This window comes from Ascaphus truei, chromosome 4 (genome assembly GCF_040206685.1).
Source record: "Ascaphus truei isolate aAscTru1 chromosome 4, aAscTru1.hap1, whole genome shotgun sequence".
In the NCBI taxonomy this organism is placed as follows: Eukaryota; Metazoa; Chordata; class Amphibia; order Anura; family Ascaphidae; genus Ascaphus; species Ascaphus truei.
This window is the reverse complement of record NC_134486.1, coordinates 42,526,090-42,550,857: the sequence shown is the minus strand read 5'-3', so window position 1 is coordinate 42,550,857 and position 24,768 is coordinate 42,526,090. Positions and strand designations below refer to the sequence as shown.

General features: G+C 41.3%; 1 protein-coding gene across 3 annotated transcripts in view; it reads right to left on the bottom strand.

The window, feature by feature from the left end:
• Positions 1-24,768, bottom strand: part of PTPN14 (protein tyrosine phosphatase non-receptor type 14) — a 119,128-nt gene that overhangs the window by 74,172 nt on the left and 20,188 nt on the right. For 2 of the 3 annotated variants that reach the window (XM_075595627.1, XM_075595630.1), the window contains exon 2: positions 2,011-2,329. In XM_075595627.1, the coding sequence (XP_075451742.1) occupies positions 2,011-2,184 (174 nt within the window). In that variant the 5' untranslated portion in view covers positions 2,185-2,329. Of the gene's footprint in view, positions 1-2,010; positions 2,330-10,513; positions 10,901-24,768 lie in introns of those variants that run through there. The other variant, XM_075595628.1, reaches the window with a different exon arrangement.

Genomic DNA, 24,768 nt, shown 5'->3' with positions numbered 1-24,768 from the left:
AACCTCCGAATTTTCCTTTTATCAGTAGTTTGACTCGGATATCGTTCTTGCCCATTTAAAACAGCAGTACCAAAACTATTTTTTTCCTTCCCCCCCCGCCATGGTGTAATTTTTCATCTTACCACCACATTGGCCACACCAATTCCTGACCACTGAAAAATTAAGAGACTTTCCCACCAACTTCCTTGCTGAAAGTTTGAACATGCTGGCAATTTGGCATAGAAGTGACTTAAAAGTGCAGCCACTCGTAGAATCAGAATGCTCTATGGATTACAATCGTACAATCGTACAAACCAAAGCATTTTCCCGACATTCTTGTAAATCAGGTTGTTCTCATGGAAACGCAAGAGTTGTATAAGGAATGGGGAAGCCCAACCCAGCACAAGTACGGCGACATTTCTTTTCACAGGCAGCACAATACCTGGCTCTGTATCTTAAATTTGAGAATACAAAATGATTATATCATTATTGGGGAGCAGCTTCGTGTGGAAGGAGAGAAGATGGACAAAATTAAGTCTAATAACGGAAACTTTCTTCTTTGAATGTAATAATCTTTAAAGCCAAATTACAAAATGTGTGTACTTCACAGACAGAGTACACTAGAGAATCCCTGTTTGTGGCGCACTGCAGACCTATATAATAGTGTAACGAGGTCAGATAACTAAAGAACAGTTAAAATTAATTTTATTAATATGTTTATACTAGTACTAAAAACAGATACAGGTCCAAAGAGGCAGGATCTATAGCTATATAGAATTTACCTCTATGTTTAAATCCACAAAAAGTAGATGGTAGAAACCATTTTACATTTAGGTAGTAGATATAGAACCCATAATAGGTGATACTCTCCACCTATTTGGGATGTCTATATTCACCATTACCGCTCTGTAAAGATCTCTGGTTTCTACCATGTACTTTTTGTGGATTTAAACATAGAGGTAAATTGTATACAGTATAGCTATAGATCCTGCCTCTTTGGACCTATATCTATTTTTAGTACTAGTATAAACATATTAATAAAATTAATTTTAACTGTTCTTTAGTTATTATCTGACCTCGTTATACAATTATATAGGTCTGCACTGCGCCACAAACAGGGATTCTCTAGTGTACTCTGTCTGTGAAGTACACACATTTTGTAATTATCCTCTTCTCTCCCAGGCGGCACGCATACACCTCTTTCTGGGGGTTTTGAGCAAGGTATCCATCTATTTTATATACATCTTTAAAGACATACTTTAAAAAAAAATATGCGTATTCTTCAGGAGGTTTCAGTTAGACTTCATTTTGTCTATCCTCTGTTTTTATATGTATGATGGTTACTTCAGGGGTTATTTACCAACGTCACCCAGTTGCAAGACTGTAGCAAAGGCAATGTAAAAAAAAAAAATACCCAAGGAAACACTCTTATTGCTTTAAATGAAATTCCTTTACTTTCATAAATCTGGTGGTTTTTTTTGTTTCGTTTTTCCATTGGCTTTGCTTCAGTTTTGCAACTGGGTAACTTTAGTAAATATCCCTGAAGTAACTATCCAGGATGAAATTATAATAGTGTCAGAAATGTGTTCACAGAGTCGGAACACAGGATGCCCAAGAGATGAAACGCGGAGTCTCTGGTCCCTTTGGAAAATTAATGTGGCTCCCACCCAATCCTCCCTCCACACAGGCCAATAGGAAGCTGCAATGTCATGCCACCTAATGGACGATCACCAAAGTTAGGAATAGCACGGTTCAGCTCCAAGGGACCCCAGTGGTTCCGATAATACAAAATAAAGAAATCCAAAAGTGGGGGGGGGACTGCTGCTTTCACTTACCTTATGACGTACCCGGCACGCCAAGGAGGCCTTCATCACGTACCAGCATGTGAACTTAATACTTCATTTCTAGGTACATCACGTGATCGCTACTAAAGCGATCACACAGTCATGCTTCCGGATGTCCCATTCCCACTCATGGACTCGTGAAGATGTAGCACTGTACATGTTAACGTTACCTTCAGAATGTTCTTACCTCGCATAACTCCAGTCTCTGAGAAACGGCCTCCAGACACTCCAATCCTGTGCTGTCCACAGACAGTGTGCACTCAATCTCGCTGGTGTTCAACAGGCGGATCCGACTCACAAAACAATTCTTGCTCAAGACATTGTACCGTTTGGTCCTCCGTAATTTCAGCCCGAAAGGCATGGCTGTCGGGCCTCACGTGTCACTCCTTGTGCAATCTGTCAGTTCTTTAATTTTGCTTTGAACCTCACCCCACAAACTATTGTAGCCCTCCAAGAGTGGAAATAGTGGTCCATACCCAGTGCAGTCTCATGGATACCTCTGTAACCTGTAAATGAAAAGGAGATGCTGTAAATGGTGCCATTTGGTGGCAAAAACTACAGTGCCAACAGCATAATAAAAAAAGACTTGGCGATGGTGCAAATGCGGAGTAAAATCAGCTCTTTCTCCTTTGCTCTACAAAAGCAGAGAAGAGGCAAAGGTCTTACAAAATGAGAGCATACAAGCCAACTGCAAAACAAAACATAGAACTATATGAAGGGAGTTTTGCCATCAGCCTCCTCGTGCTGCTTTTCCCGTTCATGCTAAACAACCGAATGAAAAGCCATGTTGCATAATGATGTCAATTGAGACAGCAGAAGCTTCAGCTAAACAGGTTTCAGTTCTGAATCCATCCACAAGGTTGCTATGGTGATGTACAGAAATATTAGTTACAATGATCAGAAGCACAAGGCAATTGACTTGTAGACTGGTTGTATGACAGACTATTTATTTTTAGTAATGCATTTACAAGAATGCTACTCCCACCCGTTCAAAGGTACATCCACAAACAATGCTCCAGAGGGACACACACACACACACACACACACACACACACACACACACCAGCAAGGCAACCTATTCAGTCTCAGGGGCCACCAAGACTGTCAAGGGAGTAAGTACAGTAGTCCATTCACGAAATCATCTATGGGATACTACTAGAGAGCAAATAAACGATAGTTCTACAAAGAGCACACACAATTGAAAAATAAAACAAATATTAAAAATAGTAGGAGAAGTGTTGCATGGTGAAATGCTTTCACTTTAATATCTATTCTTGCGACTGTCCTTCACTGATATACAAGGTGGGCTATAAAGTGTATAGAACAGAATGCAAATAAAAAATAATAATAATCATGAAAAAAAAAACAGTGCATTGAAAGTGTAGCATATTGGAAAAGTCGATCAGACTCAGGATGCAAGGAAAGACCATTTCGGTTTGATTGGAAGAAACAAACCCTTTTAAATAGAGCTGTGCAAACCTAGTAAAACTTGCCATTTTTTTCCAACTTAGGAAAAACTCAGTAAAAACTTTGTAAGAAGTTTGTGAGTACAAAATGTCCACAGCCTGAAAAATGGGGGATGATCCTATTTAGTAGAGTACCCATTAAATTATATACCTCCCAAAACTCTCATCTATACAACACGAGGGGAGATCCCTGTGAACACAGCTGAGCGATATGGGAAAGAAGCTCATTTGCAATAAAGGTAAATAAATATGCAAATCAGTTCATTTTACTAGTCCTATTTGCTTATTTCCTGAATTTGCAGCGACAATACAATGTCTGCATTTTCTAATATTCGCGAAATCACTTAAGTTCAACAAATAATTTTTTTGTTGCAAGAACCTCCCAAATACAGTGAATATAGATGGTAAACAAAAACTGGACAACTATGCTTACATTTATTAATCTAAAAAAGGATCCTAGCAAATTGGGAAAAAAAAAAAAAGCCTACAAAACTAATTGACACATTTGTCCATCTCTTCTCATCGGTCACCATCCAGCCTCTGGGAAAAGTAACACTGTGTTTTAAGAGCCAACAAATTCATTATTGACATTCTACTGTGCAGGGTCAATGCAATAACACGTGGGTTTCTAAATTGGCTTGTTTAGCCTCAACAATATGGCATACAAAAACTGTCCTGGAACAGAACTGTTTATTTTTCTGTTTCCCTTTGCAGCTCTGACTACCAGCCTTCTCCATTTTGGATGTAAGCTTTCCCTGCAGCTGTAACTCCCAGTGCATGCGGAAATGCTACATTTTAGATACATTTCCCTCTCTAGACTGCCTATAGCTGGTTGCCCTGACAACCTCTTTAATCCCCCTAGCTAAGTGGATTTTCCCATACTCCCCTGTCTGTGTTCACAGCCCAGTCCCTTTTCCTGTGTGACAAAGATTACACACTTCCTTTTCATCCATGCAGGCCGAGTGAGTACTTCTATTCTCACCTACTCCTTTGCAAAAGCAATTCGTTTTGACCTTCCCTCTACTACAAAGCACCTTCACTTAGACGCAGCGGTGCGCAAACTGTGGGGGTCGCGACACTGCCGACGGGGGGCGCGTGGTTTACAGAGGCCCCGCGCGCTTCCCGAAGGCACTTAAATTAAGTGCCGGGGGAGCTGCAGGGCCTCTGTAAACCTAACTTACCGTGGCTCCGGCGGCTTCCTCCCTGCGGCGCCATGGCAACGCGGCGTCAAAATGACGCTGCGAGGTCATGTGACGTCACGTTGCTATGGCAACGTGACGTCATTACGCCGGAGCGCGGGTAAGTTGGAGTTGGGGGGGGCGCGGGAGCGAGGGGACCGCCGTCAGGGGGGCGCAGGGAAAAAAGTTTGCGCCCCCCTGACTTAGAGAAGCACTCTACCCACACTACAGTATAACATCTACAGCACCTTTTATTTCTGTGACTCCCTCAAAGTTAAGAAAAAAGACAAAAGGACTTTTTGTGCTTTCAAAAAGGGATGAGTTCAGCTATCTGGCTTCATTTATATCCTGCATATAACCCTGGGGCTCCAGAATAAAAACAATACTACTTTTCAGCAAACTAACAAAATAGAAAGATCAGTCCTGAGCAGGGCTTTTCCCTTTTCTCAACAAGGCTGTTTAAAGTCCAGAGTATCAATATAGCACAACAGGTTTTGTAGGACGGACAGACCTTATAGCAAGTAGTTTTCCTTCAGCGTTTCAGTGTGTCTCACTGGGTCAGACGGCACTGCCTGTGTGAGCAGCCTCAGGTTTTTAAAGCCCCTTAACGAGGCAGCTGGGACCTGACCAATTAACAGGACCTTCCCAGCTGAATTTTAACAATGTATTTAGTTTTTTTGCCAAATATTTGCAAAATTGTGAGTATTTGATCTCAAGTTTAGAAGCGCAAGAAAAGCTGCCCGTTATTGACCCTACAAAATAATTTCAGTAGCAGTTCATTATAAGAAATATTTTGCCGCTGTAACTGGTTATGGTCGAACATAATAGAAAGGCATATTTTCTTTCCAACTTTAAACAATATACCACATTACTTAAAGTAATGCACCCTAAGTAACCGCAATTTTTGTTTTTTAAAACACATCGAATCGGGGGTTTTTTTCTGGCGCTGAACCGCAATATTTTCAGCTCTGGGGGATTCCCCAGGCTTTTGTGATACATGCATGAGAAGTTACCAGTATGACTTCCTGGTTTTTAAAGGGGATTTAATATGCCATCCAATCGGAAGCCACAGCCGATGATGTTGCAGCTTCCTATTGGCCCGGGATCTGGCAGCTATTTTATTTTCCGAGGGAGATTTAAACCTGGTAACTTCCCCTGTAAGTATCTCAGGAAGCGGACTACCCCAAGGGCCAAAAATAGTGGCGGATAGCTATTAAAGGACCCTGTTCCCAGTCTGAAAAAAAATAAAATGGACGGCGATGTGCCAGTGTGTGCCGTTGAATCTCCGGCACCTGACGTAGCATGACATATTTTTCCCGGGTTAACCTTTGCGCATGCAACAATGGCAAGCGCCGCTCATGCGCTATCAGCACTTGCCAGCCGCTCGTGCGCATGCGTGGCCGGCAAGCAATTAAAAATCGGGGCTCGGGACAAACATTAAAAAAAAAAAAACAAGACTGTCTCGGCTAAATTGGATTGTCTGGTCTCCCTAATTTGAGGGGTTATTAACGGCTCCCCCCTCCATTAAATATACAAACAAGAATATCTGATTTACCAAAATATATTGTATTGCAAGCGGTCCTCGGTTATCCGCCCCTCAAACTGCCGTCGGATAACGGACCGTCAGATTGCGGATCCAATGTTACTCCGCGGCGGCGAGCAGCGGATAATCTGCTCAGACATCGGATAATGCGTTCAGCAGAATGCATCTGGCATCGGCTAATCCGCTCGACAGATAACGAACCATCGGAGAGCGAGGACCACCTATATAATCGGATCTGGCGCTCCGGGGGACCAGTGACGTCGTAACTACATTGTACTCTAGTTGCTTGGTTATTTAGGGGAGACCGCGTTCAGAAGGCCAACTACAAGTGGAACAGTAGGGGGAGGGACTCATCCGTTGCAGCCTCAGAGAAGTGTTCCCGTGATTCGGGGGTCCCTGGCCCTCCGCTGCTGCGGGCCCCCATCATCCCTCACAGGGTTACGAGGCTACATGAGCATAGCAATGTTTTTCTTTTCCAGCAAGTATCATGGATAACATCTTAAAACTACCCAAATGAAAGAGAAATCTTTGAATCCTTTTTCAAAGCATGAAAACCCCTTCACAGAAATATTTTAAAACACACAGCTCCTTTTAGTGCGCTGTAGCTACTTTGGACAAATGCATACTTGTGCTGCCCACAGCGTGGGCTGGAAGGGAGACTTGGCTGGTTTATCCTAATACTTAGAAGTAAGATTTATGAGACTGGTGAGAAGAGCGATCCTTTGAAGTCACTCAGCCATCTTTGATTAGTTCTGCAGAACAAGAGAACTTTAAAGGACTCTTTGATTCTATAAAATACCTTTTTTTTTCCCTCCCTCTCCCCATCTTAAGATTTAAGTGCACATTAAGGTGGAGGTAAATTAAAAACTCGTTTGCGTTCCCTTTTCTTCTAGTTCGCGTCTCCTTGCAAAATCCGTTTTTGATCCAAGTTAACATAAAATGATCTTTTCCTGGGCCTCTTGGAAATGGCCGTCACTCAGTCACTGTACGTTTGGGAATTTGGTGATATTTTTACCTCAGATTGGGAGTTCCTAACCAGTGCTTTGCAAACCCAGAATACTTTGCAGAGATGCCATCTTACAGGGACACAAATTAGTGATATTTGTCAGTTCACACCTCAAAACATTGCATTTGAATGGTCAATTACTGTTAATGATCAAGTCTAATGGATTTTATGAGATTATTGATGCTAGAAATCAGTGGGACTGACTCCCAAGACCAGTAGAGTTTACAGGTCCTGCTTTTTACTGTCTGTGACATGGCTTTCTGCAGTTCGGCTTTTGGGGCTAAAAATTGGTAAAGCTGAAACATTCATCTTATCTTAAGTCATATTAACAACTGTCTAATTCAGGGGTGCGCAAATTAGGGGGGGGGGAGATTTTCCAGGGGAGGCACAGTGGCTACAGAGTTCCCGCAGTCTCCCCAAAGGCATTTAAATTAAATGCCAGGGGACAGCGCGAGGTCTCTGCAGCTTCTCCTACCTGGTCTTCGGCGACGCGTCGCCATGGCAACCCGACGGCAAATGATGTCGCGGGGTGACGTCCCTTTGCCATGGCAACGTGACATCACATGACCCCTCAACATCATTTGACGCAGGAGCCGATCAGGAGGGGGATGGAAGGGGACGCGAGCAGGCAGGTGGGTGCAGGGTCAAAACTTTGCGCACCCCGGCTTCTAATTAATGGGGCACCCCCACACCCTCCTTTCCCCTGAATGATTTTTTTTCTTCAAGATTTTGACACAAAACTGTACAGTGGGATGCCCGTTTTCACCTCTAATTTTTTCTCTGGTCGGGATTTATTTATTTTTAGACTGTGTACGTTATTCTTAACAAATAACCCCACTTAGTGATAATAGCAGACCTAAAAAATAACCTCATCCGAGACTGAGATAAAACATGTTTTTCCGAGATCCTTTGTAGTCTGCAGGAAAACAGCCATGTGCTGCCTGGTGAAACATCAGGAGTTGCTATGTGAACACTGTACTGCTGATTTCAGGCCATTTTAACTTAAAATCAAACCCAAAACACGCAAGAAAAAAATATAATTTATATATATATAATATTATATTTTTTTTCTTGCGTGTTTTGGGTTTGATTTTAAGTTAAAATGGCCTGAAATCAGCAGTACAGTGTTCACATAGCAACTCCTGATGTTTCACCAGGCAGCACAGGGCTGTTTTCCTGCAGACTACAAAGGATCTCGGAAAAACATGTTTTATCTCAGTCTCGGATGAGGTTATTTTTTATGTCTGCTATTATACATATACACATATATATACACACACACACACGTATATATTTTTTAAACACACACACACACACGATTTAAGGTGGTGAGAGGGAGGGTTATGATGTAAGGTGGTGGGGGGAGGGGAGGTTATGATGTAGGTTGGTTATGATGTAGGGGGGAGGGTTCTGATGTGAGGTGGTGGGGGAGGGGAGGTTATGATGTAGGTTGGTTATGATGTAGGGGGGAGGGTTCTGATGTGAGGTGGTGGGGGGAGGGTTATGATGTGAGGTGGTGGGGGGAGGGGGTTATGATGTAAGGTGGAGGGGGTTATGACGTAAGGTGGTGGGGGATGGTTATGATTTAAGGTGGTGGGGGGGGGTGTGGGTTGTGAAACGAGGGGGTAGGGTTAGGAGATTATCATGTGTGAGACCGAGCCCTAATGCGCGGGACTCATGCAAACTGCAGGATTCCTGACCAGGCCTTTGAGGGAGTTTCACAGAGAAGGAATTAAAACAAATAGGCAGGAATGCTCATGGCCCTTCCCAAGGTCCTCCTCATCTACTATAGATGCGGTTTTGCAATGGACAAAAACGACAAAATTAAGAGCATCAGTTCATTTTTCATGTTGTAGCGCTGCTTATTTAAATTAGTGCTCGTATGTTTCTATTTAAAGCAGGAGCACACAGCTCAAGGAAAGATACTGCACACATATATAATCCATAATAGAAACATATATTCACGTAAAGATTAGAAATACTTTTTAAAAATCACAAAAATACAAAATCAGCTATTATACAGATCTGTTCCAGACAAGCAGCATAACATTTTGGCAGGGGGGTGGGGGAGAAAGGATTCACTTGCATACTATTAAGAGCAGCAGCACGCACTGATCAACAGAACAGGGGTTTTTTTGCATTTTATTTCTTGCCCTAAACTACAGTGTGTCTGTGTGTGTGTGTCTGTGTGTGTGTGTCTGTGTGTGTGTGTCTGTGTGTCTGTCTGTCTGTGTGTGTCTGTCTGTCTGTCTGTGTGTGTCTGTCTGTCTGTGTGTGTCTGTCTGTCTGTGTGTGTCTGTCTGTCTGTCTGTCTGTCTGTGTGTGTCTGTCTGTCTGTCTGTCTGTCTGTCTGTGTGTCTGTGTCTGTCTGTCTGTCTGTCTGTGTCTGTGTGTCTGTCTGTCTGTGTGTCTGTCTGTCTGTGTGTGTGTCTGTCTGTGTGTGTGTCTGTCTGTGTGTGTGTCTGTCTGTGTGTGTGTCTGTCTGTGTGTGTGTCTGTCTGTGTGTGTGTCTGTCTGTGTGTGTGTCTGTCTGTGTGTGTGTCTGTCTGTGTGTCTGTCTGTGTGTCTGTCTGTGTGTCTGTCTGTGTGTCTGTCTGTCTGTCTGTGTGTCTGTGTGTCTGTGTCTGTCTGTCTGTCTGTGTGTGTGTCTGTCTGTGTGTGTGTCTGTCTGTGTGTGTGTCTGTCTGTGTGTGTGTCTGTCTGTGTGTGTGTCTGTCTGTGTGTGTGTCTGTCTGTGTGTGTGTCTGTCTGTGTGTGTGTCTGTCTGTGTGTCTGTCTGTGTGTGTGTCTGTCTGTGTGTCTGTCTGTGTGTGTGTCTGTCTGTGTGTCTGTCTGTGTGTCTGTCTGTGTGTCTGTCTGTGTGTCTGTCTGTGTGTCTGTCTGTGTGTCTGTCTGTGTGTCTGTGTCTAGCCCTGTTCAGCTGGTAAAGAATTTGAAATATTAAGATTCTGGGAGGTTAAAATGGAGCCCTCACCAGTGCAGTGTAAAGGTTACCATGGTAACATCAGAATGTAGAGATAAAAAAAAAACAACACGATTTTCTTTACACAACAGTGTTTAGGGACCAAGATACTAACATTATAGATGTATAGGGTGTGGGCAACGCCAGTCCTCAGGGGGTCACCAACATGTCAGGTTTTCCGGATATCCTTGCTTCAGCACGGGTGGCTCAGGCAAAGACCGAGCCACTGATTAAGCCACCTCTGCTGTAGCAGGGATATCATGAAAACCAGACCTGTTGATGGACCTTTGAGGACTGAAGTTGCCCACCCCCGAGTTACTCCTGTAGGCTTCTAATGGATTTGCTGCTCTAAATGAAAGCTCTGTGAAAAATGGTAAAAAAAACCCAACTTATGCTGGGTTAATAACCCTTTTTCTTATTAAACATGCAAACCTGTAATAATACTTCTATTGATTCTCTCGAGTTAGTACATGTCAGAGTTAAATATCACAGTAATAACACTGCTCCATGCAACGCATTCTTCACGTTTTCTTACTGTTTGCTTTATAATTTACACTTATCAACCTGGTTATGTTTGCACTTCTACGCACGCATGAAAGGCCACACAACCTTGATCTGCCAGGTGAAGCATCCGCTGCCCTGAAACGTGACCAAAGTCCTTACACGGCGTTTCAGCCAGGATTTAGTTGGGTGTCTTTCCAATGAATAGACTTTATGCCTGTATTGAGACCAAAGATTTCTTCGGAGTTAGCTCATCATTAGCAGAAGATGCCTCTCTTCCAGGTATCCTAGAGGTGTTCCCTTGTCAAGGCGTTTCCGATATTTCTACCACACAACTGGCTTAACAGTTCGGGATAAGATCAGCCCTGGAAAAGGCTCGGTTGCTCAATCTTCCATATTTTTATTTTTTTCCAGACTGGGAAAAGCCCATAAAAATGTCAAAAATGCTCATGTCAAATACTTTCAGCTATAATTCAGCTATATTAAAAGACAAAACAAAAATATTGTTTCAGGAGTAATTACAGCATTTGTCAGGTTTACTGCGATAATAAAAAAAACGTTCCTTTTAATATTAAATCATTACTGTCTTTAAATATTTGATTTGAAAAGACAAAATCTGTATTAGAACAATCAAGTTTAAATGTTTTTTTAAAAAGTTAAAGCTGCAGTTCAAGCAATATCCTAAATGTAATGTGATCTTTTTATTTGCTATATGCAATACGGTGGAGGTTTCTTGTTGCCCTTTTCACCCACCATAAATTAAAATGTGATGGTAAACCCTACAGTCCTGAAAATGCAAAGCCAGCAGTACAACCAACTTCACACTGATGATACCCATTAAGGTTGAAACATGTTTGTGGATGGTTTCTCTGGCTTTGCATCGGATTCCCATGCTGTGCTTTAAAGCTGTGTTAACAGCGAGCATTAGCTTATATGGGCTCCATGTAACAAATCAGAAATCTATTTCCCTACCCTTTAAATAGCTTGATATATATATATATATATATACATAAATACAACTGTATGCTCATCTGCATGTCTTAGGCAGGTCTGCAACCCCGCCTTTCCCCATTATCACCCAGCATACAGCACTTCCACTGCAGCAAGGGATTCTGGGAAATGACATGCAAATGAGCAAACAGTGTCACTTTTTGCCTCAAAAACCATTTTTAACATGGTTCCCTATAGGCTTAAGCTTGCTGCATGGTCACAGCTTTGAGCACAGCCAGGGTTACGGTGCATATCCAGAAAACCACCCAGACAGCTGTTTCGACCTTGATGAGTCTCATCAGTGTGGGGTTGATTTTAACTGGATATGCATAAGAGGCTATGGGATAGGCTAAACCATAATACTGAGTTAAGTTATGGTGAGTAAAAAAAGTGACAAAAACCCTCCACAGGAAAGCAAATATGCAAATACAACTGTATGCTCATCTGCATGTCTTAGGCAGGTCTGCAACCCCGCCTTTCCTCATTATCACCCAGCATACAGCACTTCCACTGCAGCAAGGGATTCTGGGAAATGACATGCAAATGAGCACACAGTGTCACTTTTTGCCTCAAAAACCATTTTTAACATGGTTCCCTATAGGCTTAAGCTTGCTGCATGGTCACAGCTTTGAGCACAGCCAGGGTTAAGGTGCATATCCAGAAAACCACCCACAGACAGCTGTTTCGACCTTGATGGGTCTCATCAGTGTGGGGTTGATTTCAGTTAAAATCAACCCCACACTGATGAGACCCATCAAGGTCGAAACAGCTGTCTGTGGGTGGTTTTCTGGATATGCACCTTAACCCTGGCTGTGCTCAAAGCTGTGACCATGCAGCAAGCTTAAGCCTATAGGGAACCATGTTAAAAATGGTTTTTGAGGCAAAAAGTGACACTGTGTGCTCATTTGCATGTCATTTCCCAGAATCCCTTGCTGCAGTGGAAGTGCTGTATGCTGGGTGATAATGGGGAAAGGCGGGGTTGCAGACCTGCCTAAGACATGCAGATGAGCATACAGTTGTATTTGCATATTTGCTTTCCTGTGGAGGGTTTTTGTCACTTTTTTTACTCACCATAACTTAACTCAGTATTATGGTATATATATATATATCTATATATATATATATCTATATATATCTATATCTATATCTATCTATATCTATATATCACCATGGCTAAGCTATGTAAAAGGAATAGCTATAATAGTGCTTGGAGACGTGACGTTTTTAATTGATGTACTTTTCAGAGGCTCTGGAGAAATCTCTCTAAATGCACCTCCCTATACTTAAAAGCTGCATACCAAGCAATATCCTACATGTGTCTTTTTAATAAATTAGTTCTGTATTATGAAAAAATATTTGTAGCTTTTTTTTTTTTAAACGGTTCTGAATTACATTTGTAATGTATTATAATGTAACAAGCCTTTTTTGTTTCTATAGCAACCATTTACAAAGTCACAGATGCTTAGTCAATACTCCTCTGCAGTCATTTTAGTGAACCCCAGAGCCGAATCTTCATCCATCGATCGCAGGAGAACAAATCGATCGGCAACTTAGCTAATTACTTATCGTTGTGTGGATTGTATTAATGCACATATAAAAGGGATTTTTTTTCTTATTTTTTTGTAAGCGGCAGCTTGGCCTGCTGCTTTTGTTTCTTATCAATGTAACCACTACCATTAGAATTTTCTGCAGCAGACAGGGGGGTTTGGGAGGCTATGTTCTAAGACCATTCTGGAGGGAAATTGGCACATATCAATAGGAGGAATTGGGAAGGAGTCTGTGCTTGATATAAGAAATTGGAGCAACCATTTTGATACATGACACAACTTTGGACCAAAATTTGGTGCACTGTCAAAACAGGTTTGTGCATTGATACATACGATAGGTATTGTATTGTATGTCTTTATTTATATAGCGCCATTAATGTATATAGCGCTTCACAGCAGTAATACATGTGACAATCGTATAGATAAGAAATAATATAAATAACACATAAAGGGAAGAAGTGATTCAGACATAACAGTAACATTTTGGAAAGGGAGACCCTGCTCCGAAGAGCTTACAATCTAATTGGTTAGTAAGAAGGACGTATAGAGACAGTAAGAGGGCATTCTGGTAAGTGCGTCTGCAAGGGGCCAAGGTTTATGTATACGGTGTAAAGCTATCACTCGGGGAACCTCATATGCTTCCTTAAGCAGGTGTGTTTTGAGTTGGGTCTTAAAGGTGGCTAGAGAGGGTGCTAGTAGGATATTGTGAGGAAGGGCATTCCAGAGGTGTGGGGCAGTCAGTGAGAGGTTTAAGGCGGGAGAGGGCTTTATATACAAAGGGGTAGAGAGAAGACATCCGTGAGCAGAACACAAGAGTCGGGATGGTGTATAGCGAGAAATTAGGGCTGAGATATAAGGAGGAACAGAAGAGTAAAGCTTTAAAAAAGTGAGGAGGAGAATTGAGTGCGAGATGCGGGATTTGATAGGAAGCCAGGAGAGGGATTTCAGTAGGGAGACGCTGAGACAGATTTTGGAAATAGAGTGATTCTGGCAGCAGCGTTTAGGATAGATTGTAGGGGATATACTGGACACCTAACAAGCTCCTATTAAACCCCCAAAATACCCACAACATATATATAAGCATATGAGTATCAGAGGAGTGCTACTGAGCATGGCAATATGCATTAAAACCAGAGACATAACATAAAACACAGACAAAGCTCAGTTTTTAGCACATCTAGTGAGACTCATACACGGTACAGTGCCTAAATATATATGGATAAATATCTAATAAGTAAATGGTCTTTTAGTTTGACATTTTTGGCCAAAATTGTTGTAAGCCCCTGAGCCAACGCCAAGGCAGACCACATATCAGGGGTCCCTAACGCTAATATAAATTCTTAATAACCTGTTTCATAACAGGAAGAATGATTTATAGTAAATCTGTCAATATTAGCTGCAAAGTTCTGTCTGACTGAAGCTTTTATTAACCTGTACATTACCAGGAAAAGCACTCTGTATTAGAGATGTCACAGCCAAACTGCAAGCAGGCAAGTTCCCCTGAGTGGAAGATGCTATGAAGTGAGCCCATAACCATTTAAATGTGGGAGGGGGTGAGCTTAAATTAAGTAGGAGGTTGCCAACCTCCAATCAGCCATGACTAGCTGGACAAGAATTGTAAAACATACTGGACACCTAACAAGCTCCTATTAAACCCCCAAAATACCCACAACATATATATAAGCATATGAGTATCAGAGGAGTGCTACTGAGCATGGCAATATGCATTAAAACCAGAGACATAACATAAAACACAGACAAAGCTCAGTTTTTAGCACATCTAGTGAGACTCATACACGGTACAGTGCCTAAATATATATGGATAAATATCTAATAAGTAAATGGTCTTTTAGTTTGACATTTTAAATGGTTATGTGACATCTCTAATACAGAGTGCTTTTCCTGGTAATGTACAGGTTAATAAAAGCTTCAGTCAGACAGAACTTTGCAGCTAATATTGACAGATTTACTATAAATCATTCTTCCTGTTATGAAACAGGTTATTAAGAATTTATATTAGCGTTAGGGACCCCTGATATGTGGTCTGCCTTGGCGTTGGCTCAGGGGCTTACAACAATTTTGGCCAAAAATGTCAAACTAAAAGACCATTTACTTATTAGATATTTATCCATATATATTTAGGCACTGTACCGTGTATGAGTCTCACTAGATGTGCTAAAAACTGAGCTTTGTCTGTGTTTTATGTTATGTCTCTGGTTTTAATGCATATTGCCATGCTCAGTAGCACTCCTCTGATACTCATATGCTTATATATATGTTGTGGGTATTTTGGGGGTTTAATAGGAGCTTGTTAGGTGTCCAGTATGTTTTACAATTCTTGTCCAGCTAGTCATGGCTGATTGGAGGTTGGCAACCTCCTACTTAATTTAAGCTCACCCCCTCCCACATTTAAATGGTTATGGGCTCACTTCATAGCATCTTCCACTCAGGGGAACTTGCCTGCTTGCAGTTTGGCTGTGACATCTCTAATACAGAGTGCTTTTCCTGGTAATGTATAGGTTAATAAAAGCTTCAGTCAGACAGAACTTTGCAGCTAATATTGACAGATTTACTATAAATCATTCTTCCTGTTATGAAACAGGTTATTAAGAATTTATATTAGCGTTAGGGACCCCTGATATGTGGTCTGCCTTGGCGTTGGCTCAGGGGCTTACAACAATTTTGGCCAAAAATGTCAAACTAAAAGACCATTTACTTATTAGATATTTATCCATATATATTTAGGCACTGTACCGTGTATGAGTCTCACTAGATGTGCTAAAAACTGAGCTTTGTCTGTGTTTTATGTTATGTCTCTGGTTTTAATGCATATTGCCATGCTCAGTAGCACTCCTCTGATACTCATATGCTTATATATATGTTGTGGGTATTTTGGGGGTTTAATAGGAGCTTGTTAGGTGTCCAGTATGTTTTACAATTCTTGTCCAGCTAGTCATGGCTGATTGGAGGTTGGCAACCTCCTACTTAATTTAAGCTCACCCCCTCCCACATTTAAATGGTTATGGGCTCACTTCATAGCATCTTCCACTCAGGGGAACTTGCCTGCTTGCAGTTTGGCTGTGACATCTCTAATACAGAGTGCTTTTCCTGGTAATGTACAGGTTAATAAAAGCTTCAGTCAGACAGAACTTTGCAGCTAATATTGACAGATTTACTATAAATCATTCTTCCTGTTATGAAACAGGTTATTAAGAATTTATATTAGCGTTAGGGACCCCTGATATGTGGTCTGCCTTGGCGTTGGCTCAGGTGCTTACAACAATTTTGGCCAAAAATGTCAAACTAAAAGACCATTTACTTATTAGATATTTATCCATATATATTTAGGCACTGTACCGTGTATGAGTCTCACTAGATGTGCTAAAAACTGAGCTTTGTCTGTGTTTTATGTTATGTCTCTGGTTTTAATGTAGATTGTAGGGGAGACAGGTGAATGGCAGGAAGGCCGGATAGGTCCCACTTAACGTGTCGTATGGTGTGTACACGCAAGGCATTTGCTCTAGAAAAGTAAAAGATTCCCACTAGGGTTTTTGCTTCATTGGATTACTTGGAGTAGTTGCTGAGATGTTCGTGTGTGTGTGTGTGTGTGTGTGTGTGTGTGTGTGTGTGTGTGTGTGTGTGTGTGTGTGTGTGTGTGTGTGTGTGTGTGTGTGTGTGTGTGTGTGTGTGTGTGTATACATATATAACACGTCATTTGAACAACCACTGAAACCTAAAACATCACACAACATGACAAAGGCATGGAATCAAAATTGATACCATTAGGTACTTAAGAGAAGGGGGAGTGAGGATAGGTAAGAAGAAGGTTAATCTTCCTCATAAAAATAGGTAGTTTGTTTTATTTAGCTATACATGAGCATAGTTTGCGGTGTACTGAATATAGTGTGTGTGTGTGTGTGTATGTATATATATATATATATATATATATATATATATATATATATATATATATATATATTTAAAGCAAACAGTGCATCAATAATAAAAAAAATTAAAAAAAACACACACACACACAGCAGACAGAAGCACCTTGCCAGGGATGGTGGAATGTTTCAGATTGGCTGGGGCCCAGAGTTGGGGCCTTTGAGAGGGTAGTACAGGAGCATGGCCCAAGTCAGCCCCTGATGCTGTTCACCTGAGTGGCTGGTGTACTTGTCCTGGTTACACATTGTTTGTTTAATAAAGTGCTGTGGCCTTTACCTCAAAGTAAATGTTGTCTGTGTTATTATTGGCATGGCGGTGGGAGTAGGATAGTCCGGGAAAGAGATAGCCAACATCTCAGCAACTACTCCAAGTAATCCAATGAAACAAAACCCCTAGTGGGAATCTTATACTTTTCTAGAGCAAATGCCTTGCGTGTACATACCATATGACACGTTAAAATGGGACCTATCTGGCCTTCCTGCCTCTCACCTGTCTCCCCTACAATCTATCCTAAACGCTGCTGCCAGAATCTCTATTTCCAAAATCTGTCTCAGCGTCTCCCCTGCTGAAATTACTCTTTTCTTCCTATCAAATCCCGCATCACACACTCAATTCTCCTCCTCACTTTTAAAGCTTTACACTCTTCTGCCCCTCCTTACATCTCAGCCCTAATTTCTCACTATACACCATCCCGACTCTTGCATTCTGCTCACGGATGTCTTCTCTCCTCCCCCTTTGCATCTAAAGCAATCTCCCGCCTTAAACCTTTCTCACCGACTGCCCCACACCTCTGGAGTGCCCTTCCTCTCAATATCGTACTAGCACCCTCTCTAGCCACTTAAGACCCAACTCAAAACACACCTGCTTAAGGAAGCATATGAGTAGCTGCGAGTGATTGCTTTGCATCATATAGATAAACCTTGGCCCCTTGCAGACGCACTTACCAGAATGTCCTCTTACTGTCTCTATACGTCCTTCTTACTAACCAATTAGATTGTAAGCTCTTCGGAGCAGGGATTCCCTTTCCAAAATGTTACTTTTATGTTTGAAGCACTTCTCCCCTTCATGTGTTATTTATATTATTTCTTATCTATACTATTGTCACATATAATACTGCTGTGAAGCACGATATACATTAATGGCGCCATATAAATAGACATACAATACAATACCTATCGTATGTATCAATGCACAAACATGTTTTGACAGTGCACCAAATTTTGGTCCAAATTTGTTTCTCCAATTTCTTATATCTAGCACAGACTTCTTCCCAATTCCTCCTATTGATACGTGCCGACAAAACAAGCTCAGGAACACGGCACAAACACTGGAAAAGTGCTTGATATAAACATGCAAAAAGATAACACAAATATAATGCAATAAGTGCCAATTTCACTCCAAAATGGTCTTAGAACATAGCCTCCCGAACCCCCCTGTCAGCTGCAGAAAATTCTAATGGTAGTGGTTACATTGATAAGAAACAAAAGCAGCAGGCCAAGCTGCCGCTTAAAAAAAAAAAAAATTCCCTTTTATATGTGCATTAATACAATCCACACAATGATAAGTAATTAGCTAAATTGCCGATCAATTCATTCTCCTGCGATCGATCGGTGAAGATTCGGCTCGGGGGTTCACTAAAATGACTGCAGAGGAGTATTGACTTAGCATCTGTGACTTTGTAAATGGTTGCTATAGAAACAAAAAAAGGCTTGTTACATTATAATACACTACAAATGTAATTCAGAGTTGTTTAAAAAAATGCTACAAATATGTTTTCATAGTACAGAACGGATTTATTAAAAAGACACATGTTGGATATTGCTTGGTCTGCAGCTTTAAAGTATAGGGAGGTGCATTTAGAGAGATTTCTCCACAGCCTCTGAAAAGTACATCGATTAAAAACGTCATGTCTCCAAGCACTATTATAGCTATTCCTTTTACATAGCTTAGCCGTGGTGATATATATATATATATACACACCAAGATATTTAAAAGGTAGGGAAATAGATTTCTGATTTATTGCAATTTGTGCAGACTACGTTTAAAACCCCCCACTATTTTATGGGGTGGGGAGACAATATGTATGTAATGTCAAGCTGTACATAATATAGCAGAAGATGGAACTGTTCTGGTTCTCAGCCCAGTTATTGCGCAAAACACAATTGAGAAGATAATCCCGGTTTGCTGCAAGTGTTTGGAAAAGCCTTACAGACAATCAGAAACAAAAGCATTAGTGAACAAAAGATGTAATTCCTAATCCACACAAATATGACAACAGAGCAATGGCTTGATCTGAAATCTGATATGCTATATTATGACAGTTCAGTAGTTTGGAAAGTAGATGGGGTATATCCAATTAAAACACGGGAAATGCACTGCAGCAATAAATCAGAGGTGAAGGTATTGCTTGCTGCCCTTTGCTTATCTCCAGTGTGCACTGGCTGGTGTGTACAGCAAAAGATAAGCTTTTCTCTACAACTATAACAATTCAATACACAAAACAGCATTTCACCCTCCCCCCCCGAGTGTGTACCATATTTGGGTTTTTTGCTAGTCCAAAGGCATTAGAAACGAGGCAAGCATGTATTTGCAACACAGTAATAATAATAATAGCATGTTCTTATATAGCGCTGCTAGTTTTAAGTAGCGCTTTACAGAGACATTTTGTAGGCACAGGTCCCTGCCCCACAGAGCTTACAATCTATGTTTTTGGTGCCTGAGGCACAGGGAGATAAAGTGACTTGCCCAAGGTCACAAGGAGCCGAATTGAACCAGGCTCCCCTGCTTCAAACTCAGTGCCAGTCAGTGTCTTTACTCACTGAGCCACTCCTTCTCCCAGTATAGGATCTTTTAAGATTCGACCTCGGTGTTCATTTTATCTGTGCCAGTATGATTAGAAATTATTATGCACGTTTGCTGAACGATATGTGGTCACTATAAAGATAAATCAGTGGTGATAACAATTTTGGTTCCTTAAAATGGACACTATCACTAAGTGTATTGGAATTGCAATAAAGTGAAAGCACATATAAAACATATATCAAACAAATACTACCATGTTTTACATCTGCCTAATATAACACGGTATGCCATGTAATAATTACAAAGAACATTGGTAGACTAATGACAAGTCTCTATTAAACAAGTACAACATCTGTTGTTGTTGAGCTAGTCTGAGTTGCTGCTGCCTTTATAACATTACAAGTTGTAGTGATGAGAGCTGGTTTAGAAATCACAAGACACAGTGGTTGGCTTTGTGAAGGATTCGTGGAAAATATGTTTGAACATAAACATTCTTCCAGAAACCCGCTGTAGGCTTCACAATGAGACAGGTCATCAGAAGACCACATCAGCAGAAAATACACACACACACACACACACACACACACACACGAGTGCTCAAACCTGCAGCACTCGGGGTAAATGTTAATCCAACCCAAAGTTAATACACATTAATATGAATATATAAAATAGCGTTTTACATATGGTTGTAATTGCTAAATAAAGATATTCATACGTCCAACTACTGTTCTAAATAAAATGGAAGAAATACATTTGCATTAGGGATATGAGACAGAGGCCCCAGAATTGGGTCGTGGGCTCCTTAAGGGCTGCGACGTCCTGATTGGCATGAGCTGGGGGGGGGGGGGGTCGGCTAACCCCCCTTCCCCCACGAAATGGGGAAGGCTGCTACCCCCCTCCCATGTATGTGGAGGGGGGTGAGAGGGTATTAAGAGAGGGTCCCTAGGGGGAAGAGTCAGAGTTAACGGAATTCCCACCCACCCATCCCCAATGTTTTGCTATTCTATTAAACTGTTTGGAGTGTTATATTAACATGATTTTGTATCACACAGGAGCAGTTTGTCTCCTCGTCACAGCGGAGCTGCCGCCCCAGCCAAGCTAGGGAGACGGAGAAAGGGTGAGGACTTTAGGGTCCGCCTGTCAGCTGGAGCCCCTAGAACAGCTCGGCAGGTTGGAGGCGCCGGCTTTAGGGCCGGGCCGGCCTATGCCCAATCAACGCTGGTAAAAGGCTGGGCGCCAGCTTTAGGGCTGGGCCTAAGCTGACCCTAGGGGCGGGAGGGGGAGGGAATGCAGCCCAACATCGGCTGATAAGGATCTCCCCCTCCCATTTTACAGTGCTTTGGGCAGGGGGAGGGTGCGCAGCCAATTCAAGGATCTCCCCCCCCCCCCCCCACCCCCCCCCCCCCCTCATTTCGCATGGATCATGCTGGGCTGGCGGGCAGGCTGGTTGATTTTAACAGCGGGTGTTAAAATAAAGCTGTGACCTTTTCTTCCAACCTTGTGTGGTGTGACGTTATTTGGTTTAGCATTACAAAGGAGGGGTGGCGCTTAAAGCCTTTATTGGGGTGAAATGTGGAATTTAGAACACCATTCACTTCATTGTATTGGGAAAACATTTACACAATTATATAAAAGGCGAGAAAATGCAACTTTGCAAAGTAACTGCAATTTCACAGTGAATTTGCCCATCTCTACTCATGAGTAATCTAAATCCAGAGATGCTCTTTCATTGAAAATACGGGTTTATACGTCTACTGTAGTTTTTCTGTTTTGATGTTCTAATAGCCACAGCTTGTGTAAACCTCATTGCCCGGCTCCTAGGGCGTTTATATCAAGTGGCTCTTTACATGGCTGTGCTCCGTCTCTCACATTCCTTCCAGGGTGCTGGATTCGTGCAGGCTGGGTGTAGATGAAGATATGTTATAGAAAAAAAACGCTCTTCCTTCAATTCTATTTATGTACTTGTATTTAACATGACATGGTGCATGAGGATAGGTATACAGAGTACAAGGTGGATCAAAAAGAAGATCCAGAAGATTCCTCCACTGGTTGCACGCTAATGTTTATTTGTCAATTATTGTCTGGACAAATGGTCCATGCATATTCTCAATATAGGTAATGGCTTACTATTATAGCTCAATCAGGAACCCAGTTAAAATAAATAAAACTTTATTACATCAAAAAATAAAAAGTGACTCTGTGCCTTTATTTACAGTGTATATTATTTAAAATCCCTACAGGAGTTGGGTAGAATATACGCTCCAAATACCAAGTTTATAACTTATAAACACATTTATTAGTGTGTCTATGGTGAGGTAGCTTATATCTCCTGTGACATCTCAAAATAAGGTCTTTATAAACAGAGTATATATGTATACATTTGTAAGTATGCTATTAATATAGCTGTCAGATATACTCTTTATTATGACCTTATTTACTTCCCAATGAAGGTGCCTTAGTGTGTAACTATATTGTCTCAAATCAGTATAGAGAGTAATGTTACATAGTAGCTGGATATAGCCATTGACAACACAAAGTTATTAATAGAACCCTTAATGTATTGTTCCAAATATCTTGCACACAATTGCCTGATACCATACATACAGATAGGTGTATAGATATATCCCCCCACTGTAAGATTTCAGAGGCAATTATTATTACTAAAAGCTTTTCTAATGTAAAAAAAAAACACTTGTTTTATGGTCTAGCTTCTGAGGTTACTATAGTAACTAACGTTTAGGCAGCAATGAGTTCTGGGAAGAACTTCATTTTAACCTCCCAGACACTTGGTATTGCAAACGCATCTCTCATAAGTATGTTACCAATATCGGACACATTTCAACTTGAAGATAAAATAATTTGTTTCGTTTTTCTAGTATCCGATATGCCAAAACGCCCAGAAAACTTCCATGGAATAAAATGTTGCTGCCAAATTTAGTTTTGGGTTAGAAAATATTTCCACGAGTTAGAATTGATTGAAATAAATAGGTTTATCACTGAAATGTTCTGCTGCTGCAATGCTAAACAGAAGAGAAAAAAAAAACCAGAAGTAACCTTCTTTACCCCCTAATGTGCTAATTCAGTAAACTAATCTTACGTAAACAAAACGGGATGTAATCCAAGAAAATCTAAACAAACAAATAAGGTTTTCATGATCAGCGTAATCGATACACTTCACACCCCAGACACAAGTGAGCGGGAAAGACCATGAACATGGTCAGTTGCATTACACTGCATTCCTTACACTTACCAGTATTTAACATGGATTGTGTATATTAAGCTTTACTTTTAGAATACGTCTTTATCTACTCACTTATCTGTTCCTCTCTCAAATACAAAAATGAAATACGAAAGTTTGCCCACCTCTGTATGTTCATGTCTGACGCAAGCAGGTTGAACTCCGTCCTGTCCTGTGCAGCAGGGGTGCTCAACTCCCGTCCTCAAACCCCTTCCCAACAGATCAGGTTTTCAGAATATCCCAGCTTCAGCACAGGTGGCTCAATCAAAAGAGTCTCAGTTGAAGACTGAGCCAGCTATGCTGAATCAGAGACTGATCGAGACACAGATATCATGAAAACCTGACCCGGGGAGAGGGGCTTGAGGACTCGAGCATCCTGCTATACAGTAGAATATAAGTGTGTTATCAGACATCTCTCCACACCCAAACACATAGTTTTAAAGCCAAAATTCTATATGCCGTACAGGTCTTGCAGGAATGCCTATTGCAAAAATATGTCACAACAAGCTCAGCATAGTTAATTAAATCATCTTTTATATGAGCGTTTGCATTAGGTATTTCTGTCTGTTCCCCGATTAACCAATGCGGTCACAACAAAGCAATGCGCTTCGCAAATTCCAGCTCACAAAGGAGACACTTTGAACTCTTCTATTCTTCTCACACTATTATCATTAAATACAAAGTAGGCTTCATTGAAGATGTTGGCTGTATGAATTGCTGTGTGTGGATAAACCTTGTACTGATGTGCATCCAAATTGACTAAGCTCCACGCCAAAGAAAGATATAAAGATTCAAGTTAAATGGCCCGCTGACTGGTTATGTGAGATAACCCCTTATAAAGCACCGTTTTACTCAGAGGAAATGGATAGGTTGAGTGCATGGGACAAGCACAGACATAACTCACTGGTTTGCCTGGAGCAGGCTGAACTCACAATAAGCATAGTTTAGCTTGTGTCCGGAAAACCTAATGCAAGCAATGTCCATGTGTTAGCACAGAGTGTTGTTGCATCACGTGGTGGAAAGCTTCACTGCACCTAAAATCCTGTTCACTCGAATGTGCTAATTCTTACAATACATTGACTTGGTAGTAGTGCTTTTTCTGCCCCCTTGTCTTTAATACATTGTCGTGTGCTACAACAAAAACATATGTATGAGCCACTGTGCTTTCATCCTTTTGTTACCATTTCAACTTCAGAATGAGAAAAATGATTCAGATCATTATACTACTAGTATTTCGTAATGAAGCCTTTCTTTGCACTGCATTCACACTCACAGGGTTGATGATGCTGGATCTGTCAGGCGATTTCTGACACCTATTCAATATGCTGTGAAGCAGTGTTCTCCTGATCAGGGAAGGCCGATGCACCATTCCAATGAAATGGCTTTAAGCTTCCCTGACGAGGAGTACGCCGCTTTTCAGTTTATTGAAATGGGACACACGGGCATTTAATTGGTTTACAGATAATGTAAAAAAAACAAAAAAAAAACATCTTCATTATACAGTATTAAAAAATGAAATAACTTTTAGGCAATGGTATGAGGAACTCCACCGCAGGACAATTAGTAGCCTTGTGAGCTTCCGTGATTCTGTAGCAAATGCAAATTACAATAGTTGGCTAAACAGTTGACACAACACTAGCGGTCTAGGATATTTGGTCCAAGCCATTTCGCCTCAACTAAAATGACCGCTGACATTTAGCTACTGCTCACCTCGCCGATGGGAACACTCAGCCGCCAGCCGCTTAGGTAAGTCACTAACCTTACCCT